Consider the following 8293-nt stretch of genomic DNA (forward strand, 5'->3'; position numbering starts at 1 on the left):
GTGGGTTTCCTCCGGGTGCTCCGGTTTCCTCCCACAGTCCAAAAATGTGCAGGTCAGGTGAATTGGCCATGCTAAATTGCCCATAGTGTTAGGTAGGGGGTAAATGTAGGGGTATGGGTGGGTTGCGCTTCGGCGGGTCGGTGTAGACTTGTTGGGCCGAAGGGCCTGTTTCCACACTGTAATGTAATCTAATCTAAAAAACCTAGGTGGTTCCAAACACCCGACTGCCCCCAGTCTGAGGATGGAGGCCTGGTCTTTCTCTTGTAGCCTTTCTTGTGATGTTTTTGCCCCAGCTCCAGTGCCTCTGACTCTGACACAGGCAGCATATAGCAGACCATGGCCCATCGCCTGCATCCAAAGAATCTAGGGAGAGCTTCCTCCTCTTTTTCCGGTGGTAACAGTATCAATGTTTAGTCATAGTGTAGGTTAGGTGGATTCACCTTGGTAGATATGGAGCTACAGGGATAGGGTAGAGGGCTAGGTCTAGATAGGATGCTCTTCAGAGGGTCAGTGTGGACATGATGGGCTGAATGGCTTGCATCCACATTGTTTGGATTCTATTCTGTTCTTTCTAGCATGATTTAACAATCACATATGTGATGCATGTGCAGAGATGTGGAACTGATGAGATGAGAGTTAATGTACTATTCTGTGAATGACCAATAGGTTACTTTATGACCATGTTTACTGGGTAATTTGCACAACTTGTAACTGTGAGTTATAATGCAGACAAACCTTTTTAAAATTTAGGGAATATATGAACAATAGGACCCTGGGAAGTGCTGAGGATCATAGGGGCCTTAATGTGTCTTGGTACCTTTAAGGTAGCAGGACAGATACCTGTACATTAAATAGTTATGAACACATATGGGATACTTGCCTTTATTGGTTGAGGGGTGAGGGCTAAGAGCAGAGGGCTTATACTGGAACTATATAAAATGTTAAATAGTGAGGCCACTTGAGGGGGGGTCATAATTGAGATGTACAAAAATTATGAGGGGCATTGATACGGTAGACAGGAAGAAACCTTACCCCTTGATGGAGTGATCAATGACCAGGGCATAGATGCAAAGTAAAGGGTAGGAGGTTAAAACAGGATGTGAGGAAAATCTTTTTCACCCAGAGGGTTGTGGGAATTTGGAATCCACTGCCTGTAAGTGGCAGAGCCAGAAACCTTCATTACGTTTAAGAAGTATTTATGTGATGTCAAGGTATACAAAGCTATAAAGTTAAAAATCACACCACACCAGGTTATAGTCCAACAGGTTTAATTGGAAGCACTAGCTTTCAGAGCTCCTCTCTGAATCAGGACAACCACCTGATGAAGGAGCGACACTCCGAAAGCTAGTGTGCTTCCAATTAAACCTGTTGGACTACAACCTGGTGTGGTGTGATTTTTAATTTTGTACACCCCAGTCCAACACCGGCATCTCTGAATCATAACTACAAGGCTACAGGCTAAGTGCTGGGAAATGGGGTTAGAATGGTTAGAAGGTAGTTTTTGACCACTGCCGATGGGCCAAAGAGCCTGGTTCCGTGCTGTATAGTGCAGAGGCTGTAAAAAGGGGAATATTTGGAGAAATACAATTGGTTTGGTGTAGTCATGTGACTTCTCCTCTGCTGTGAGTGCAACCTATGGGAGCTATTAAACAGACATCACTTGAAACAATACTTCTTACCATCTTAGCCTCATATCGCAGGATGATCTTGTCCATTTCCAGTATTTTGCGGACGTCCTTCTTTGGTGGTTTGGGGATGAACGATAAACAATTCCCCAGTGAATCCTCCACTGATCCAAATCCATTGTATGGAGGAACCCACTAGAGCCAATGGGAACAGAGTATTACAACACAACTACCATAAGAACAGGGTATTTAGCACAGCAGCCAATGAGAACAGGCCATAATATGGATGTGCAAATGTTGGACTGGGGTGGACAAGGTCAGAGGTCACATGACACCAGGTTATAGTCCAAACAGGTTTATTTGAAATCACAAGCTTTTGGAGCACTGCCCCTTCACCACTTCACTTCATGAATGAGAACAGGAGAAAGGGAGAGGCCAATGATTGGGTATGATCAGACTCGGAGGTTGATTAGACTCTAAAACAAGATGGTGGTTATATCAGTGAACATAAAACATCACGATAATTGCAATAATTACAGTAGACTAGATTGAGTGTAATTTAGGTAAATCAGTACTTTACCCAGAAGGTGTGTCTCGAACCCAGGATGGTGAGGAGGGAGGAAGTAAATGGGCAGGTGTTATTCCTTCTGGGATACCAGGGGAAGTGCTGTGGAGGTTTGGGGATGTACTGGGAGTGGAGGAGGGTTGGATCAGGGTGTCCCGGTGGGAACGGTCCCTAAGGATGGCTGACAAGGGAGAGGAGAGGAATATGTATCTGGTAGTGGCATTCTGCTGGAGGTGGCGGAAGTGTGCCTTATGATCTTTTGGATGCGGATGCTGTTGAAGTGGTGCTTGAGGACCATGAGACCCTGTCGGTGTTGTGGGTGAGAAGACAGGAGGTGAGGGGTCAGACACAGCTTGTTTACTACAGTGATTGGGAATCCTGGATTGAGGAAGAAGGTGGACATTTCAGAGGCCCCCTTGTGGATGTTGGTATCATCAGAATAGATGTGATGGGTTTGGACAAACTGGGAGAATGGAATAGATTCTTTACAGGAAAGCAGTGTGTGAGGATGTATGGTCAAGCTAACTGGAGGAGTCAATGGGTTTGTAGGGATATTGGTGGCCCGCTTATCACTAGAAATGGAAACAGAGGTGTTGAGGAAGGGAAGGGAGGAGTCAAGTGAAGGTGAGCGCAGGGTGGAAGTTGGAAGTGAAATTGATCATTTTTCCAAGCCTGGACAAGAGAGGGAAGGAGCACTGATGATGTCATCGATGTAGCAGAGGAAGAGTTGTGGGGAGGGACCTGAGTAGGACTGGAACAAGGAATGTTCCGCAAGCCCCACAAAGGGCCAGCCATAACTGGGCCCATGTGGGTACCCATGGCCACACTTTCACCTGAAGAAAGTGAGAGGTGTTAAAGGGGAAGTTGTTACATTGCAGTACGTCCCAACAGTGAGCGTGAGGTAGAAGAACAAATAGGTAAACAGATTATGGAAGGATGTCGAGGCAACAGGGTAGTGGTGATGGGAGATTTTAATTTACCCAACATTGACTGGGATACACTTAGAGTCAGAGGTCTGGATGGGGTAGAGTTTGTAAGGAGCGTCCAGGTGAGTTTTCCGGAGCTGTATGTCAATAGCCCGACGAGGGAAGGGGCCATATTGGACCTGGTACTGGGGAATAAGCCAGGCCAGGTGGTAGAAGTTGTGGTGGGGGATTTCTTTGGGAACAGTGACCACAATTCTGTAAGTTTTAGAATATTCGTAGACAAAGATGAGAGTGGTCCTCAGGGAAGAGTACTAAACTGGGCCAAGGCCAATTATATCAAAATTAGGCAGGAGCTGGGAAATGTGGATTGGACACAACTATTTGAAGGGAAGTCCACATCTGATATGTGGGAGGCTTTCAACGATAAGTTGAAGATAGTGCAGGATAGGCATGTCTCTTTGAAAACAAGGGAAAGGTATGGTAAGATTCATGAACCGTGGATGACAGGAGAAATCGAGCAAATAGCCAAGGGGAAAAGGGAAGCGTACATAAGGTCCAGGTAGCTAAGAACAGGACGTGCCTTGGAGGAATATCAGGAGAGTTGGACCATTGTTAAACGAGGAATCAAGCGGGTAAAAGGGGACATGAAATAGCTTTAACGAGCAGAATTAAGGAGAACCCCAAAGCATTTTATTTTTATATAAGAAGCAAGAAGGTAACTAGAGAAAGGATTGGTCCACTAAAGAGATCTGGGTGTTCTTGTATACCAGTCAATGAAGGTAAGCATGCAGGTACAGCAGGTAGTGAAGAAGGCTAATAGCATGCTGGCCTTCATAACAAGAGGGATTGAGTATAGAAGCAAAGAGGTTCTTCTGCAGCTGTACAGGGCCCTGGTGAGACCGCACCTGGAATATTGTGTGCAGTTCTGGTCTCCAAATTTGAGGAAAGACATTCTGGCTATTGAGGGAGTGCAGCGTAGGTTCACAAGGTCAATTCCCGGAATGGCGGGACTACCTTATGCTGAAAGACTGGAGCAACTGGTCTTGTATACCCTTGAGTTTAGAAGACTGAGAGGGGATCTGATTGAGACGTATAAGATTATTAAAGGATTGGACATTCTGGAGACAGGAAAAATGTTTCCGCTATGGGTGAGAGCCGAACCAGAGGACACAGCTTAAAAATACAGGGTAGACCATTTAGGACAGAGCTCAGGAGAAACTTCTTCACCCAGAGAGTGGTGGCTGTGTGGAATGCTCTGCCCCAGAGGGCAGTGGAGGCCCACTCTCTGGATTCATTTAAGAAAGAGTTGGATAGAGCTCTCAAGGATAGTGGAATCAAGGGTTATGGAGATAAGGCAGGAACAGGATACTGATTAAGGATGATCAGCCATGATCATAATGAATGGTGGTGCAGGCTCGAAGGGCAGAATGGCCTACTCCTGCACCTATTGTCTATTGTCTATAAAGGATAAGGAAGGAAGGCTGTGTGTCAAACCTGAGAGAATGGGTGAGATTCTGAATGATTACTTTGCAACAGTGTTCAGTTTAAGATGTGTCTGGACAGATGCATGAGTAGGTGGGGAGCAGAGGGATACAGATGCTTAGGGATTGGGCGATAGGTTTAGAGAGTGGATTTGAATCGGCTCAGGTTTGGAGGGCTGTAAATTTTCTTTTTTCTTTGTTCAGAGTGAGGATGAGCCTGGCCGGGCAGAGGAGGGTGAGGGGAGATGAAGATGGTTTAGGCCAGATAGGAGCAGAGAGCCCTGACACTATCCTGGTGTGTAAAGGAATTGCATGTCTGTATTGATGAGGTGGTGGCTGGTGTCGGCAAACTGGAAATTCTGAAGTTGATTTAAAATGCCAGAAGAATTGTGGATGTAAGTGGGAAGAGGTTGGCCAAAGAGAAAGAAAATCAAGTTGAGGCAGGCAGTGACAAGCTGCACTGGGTATATTGTCAGAGCATCAGCATTTGCTGTTCTTTGTTTTATTCAAGAGTCAGTTGGCAAAGATTTAGGTAGACAGTGACCATTGTATGACCAAGGTTGATGTTGATTATGAAGAAGAACAAGAGCAAATCCTGAGTGAAATCATTACTTGGGGGAGGGCTGATCTTAATGGTATAAAAGACTGAACAATGGGCTGCCTCTGAAGAGGTGACAGTTTGGGGTACTGTCAAGGCAAATGCCTAAAGTTCCCTGGATAAAGCAGAAGAAAGTTGTACATAACAGATATTGGATGGCTAAAACAGTTGGATGGCTGATGTCATCTCAACCTCAACTCCCCTTTCCTGCCCACTCCCTGTAACCTCTCAAACTGTTACTCATTAAAACTCTGCCTATCTCCTCCTTAAACTTACTCAAAGTCCCAGCATCCTCAACACTCTAGGGCAGCGAATTCCACAGATTTGTGATCCATTGAGAGGAATAATTTCTCCTCATTTCCATTTTAAAACTGCTTCCCCTTATCGTAAGACAATGGCTTCTCCTTCTATATTGCCACACATGAGGAAACACCCTCTCTACATCTACTTTGTCAACCTCGTTTAGCATCTTATATACCTCAATTAAATTTTCTCTCATTTTTCTAAACTCCATAGTGTTCCGTCTAAAACTGCTCACTCTCTGCCCAAGACAAATCCCTCATCTCTGGAAACAAGGTAGTGAACCTCCTCTGAACTGCCTCTTAATATAATCACATCCCTCGCCAAGTCAGGGGACTATGATTGTAACCAATGCTCCAGGTGCAGTCTCACTATTGCCTTGTACAGTTGCAGAAACACTTCCCAACTTTTACACTCTATTCCTTTAGCAATAAATGCCAATGTTCCATTTACCTTCCTTATTACCTGCTCTAATTGCATACTTTCTGTGGTTCACCAAATCCTTCTACATCAAAACCATCTGCAGTTTCTCTCCATTTAGATAATAGGTTGCCTTTTCATTTCTCTGATCAAAACAGTTAATGATGTGGAGGAGCTGGTGTTGGACTGGGGTGGACAAGGTTAAAAATCACCCAACACCAGGTTATAGTCCAACAGGTTTATTTGGAAGCACTAGCTTTCTGAGCACTGCTCCTTCACCAGGTAACTAGTAGGGCAGGATAAGTAAACATAGAACTTATAGTAAAAGTTGTATCATACTTTGATCTTTTACTATAAATTCTGTATCTTATGATCCTGCCCCACTAGCCCCACCTGATGATGGAGAAGCACTCTGAAAGTTTGAACTTCCAAATTAAACAGATAGCCTCACAGTTAACCACATTAAACTCCACCTGCCAACGTTCTGAGGAAGGGTCAATGGATCCAAAACGTTAACTCTGATTTCTGTCCACAGAGGCTGCCAGACCTGCTGAGCTTGTTCAGCAATTTCTGTTTTTGTTCCATTTGCCAAATTTGGCCCATTCACCGAATCTATCGCTGTTCTTTTGTCAAGTTATTTTTTCTTCATTGCAACTTCATTTCCCATCTATTTTAGTGCCATTTGAAAATTTGGCTCTAGCACCTTATCTCCCGGCTGAGAAATCATGAATATCGATTGTAAATAGTTGGGGCCTGAGGGTCAAACCCTGTGGCACCTCACTAGTTACGACATACCAAGGGAAAAAGACCCATTTATCCCAGCTATCTGGCCAAAATCTTCCAATGGTGTGAGATATGGTGAGGCAATGACCATCTCCAACAACAGGCAACCTAAACATCACCAATTAACATTCAATGTTGTCACTATTACTGAATTCCATACTATCAAACATCCTGGATATTACTGTTGATTAGATACTGAACTGGACTAACCTTTTAGATATTGTGGCTACAGACTAACATCCTGACTCCCCAAAACCTGTCCACCAGCAACAGGGCACAATCCAGGAATACTGGGTGAGCCCTTAATCACAGGTTCCTGGGAATACATGAATTCAATTAAAAAAACTGCAAACCTTTTTCTCTGGTGGTGCAGGTTTCTTGATGACATCAACGGGATGAAGCTCCACCCCCCTAATGTTCTGGTAAAAGTAATTCTTTGTGAACTCATCACAGTCATAGATGAAGAATTCACGGTCAAGAAGAGTGACAGATTGACCAACAATGAAATCCCGTGGACCACACCATTCCTTCACCTCCTGGTCAGACATCTCCATTGAGATCGACGGGAAGGTTGCTACAGAGGCAGGGACAGAAAAACAATGTGTGAGAGGGAGGTAATGACCATCAATGGGACTCAGAGCTATATCCCCAGTGAGAGTCAGTGCCTGGGGAACACCATACCCCAGTGAAAGTTAGTAAGTATATGACCAAAACCCAGTGAGAGTCGGTGTGTGTGGGACTGTACCTCAGTGAGAATCAGTGTGTGGGGGACTATACCCCAGTGAGAGTCGGTGTGTGTGGGACTGTACCTCAGTGAGAATCAGTGTGTGTGGGGCTGTACCCCAGTGAGTGTCAGTGTGTGGGGGACTATACCCCAGTGAGAATCAGTGTGTGTGGGGCTGTACCCCAGTGAGTGTCAGTGTGTGTGGGACTGTACCCCAGTGAGTGTCAGTGTGGGTGGGACTATACCCCATTGAGGGTCAGTGTGTGTGGGGCTGTACATCAGTAAGAGTCAGTGTGTGTGGGACTGTACCCCAGTGAGAGTCAGTATGTGTGTGGGACTGTACCCCAGTGAGTGTCAGTGGGTGTGTGGGACTGTACCCCAGTGAGTGTCAGTGTGTGTGGGACTGTATCCCAGTGAGAATCAGTGCGTGTGGGACTATACCGCAGTGAGAGTCAGTGTGTGTGGGACTGTACCCCAGTGAGAATCAGTGCGTGTGGGACTATACCCCAGTGAGAGTCAGTGTGTGTGTGGGACTGTACCCCAGTGAGTGTCAGTGTGTGTGGGACTGTACGGCAGTGAGTGTCAGTGTGTGTGGGACTGTGCCCCAGTGAGAGTCCGTGTGTGTGGGATTTTACCCCAGTGAGAGTCAGTGTGTGTGGGACTGTACCCCAGTGAGAATCAGTGTATGTGGCACTGTACCCCAGTGAGTGTCAGTGTGTGTGGGACTGTACCCCAGTGAGAATCAGTGTGTGAGTGACTATACCCCAGTGAGAGTCAGTGTGTGTGGGACTATACCCCAGTGAGAGTCAGTGTGTGTGTGGCACTGTACCCCAGTGAGAATCAGTGTGTGTGGGACTATACCCCAGTGAGA

At 45.7% G+C, this 8293-nt stretch overlaps 2 protein-coding genes across 2 annotated transcripts in view; one reads left to right on the forward strand and one right to left on the reverse strand.

Moving 5' to 3' along the window:
• LOC122552531 (EF-hand domain-containing protein 1-like) overlaps positions 1-7253 on the reverse strand; it is a 30677-nt gene extending 23424 nt beyond the window's left edge. Inside the window, exons 1-2 of the mRNA XM_043695211.1 lie at positions 7052-7253; positions 1680-1820 (exon numbers count right to left, since the gene is read on the reverse strand). Of these exons, the coding sequence (XP_043551146.1) occupies positions 1680-1820; positions 7052-7252 (342 nt within the window). The 5' untranslated portion in view covers position 7253. The remainder of the gene's footprint in view (positions 1-1679; positions 1821-7051) is intronic.
• The window catches only part of tram2 (translocation associated membrane protein 2), a 59804-nt gene that overhangs the window by 35373 nt on the left and 16138 nt on the right, over positions 1-8293 (forward strand). The window lies entirely within an intron of this gene.

This window comes from Chiloscyllium plagiosum, chromosome 9, assembly GCF_004010195.1.
Source record: "Chiloscyllium plagiosum isolate BGI_BamShark_2017 chromosome 9, ASM401019v2, whole genome shotgun sequence".
In the NCBI taxonomy this organism is placed as follows: domain Eukaryota; kingdom Metazoa; phylum Chordata; class Chondrichthyes; order Orectolobiformes; family Hemiscylliidae; genus Chiloscyllium; species Chiloscyllium plagiosum.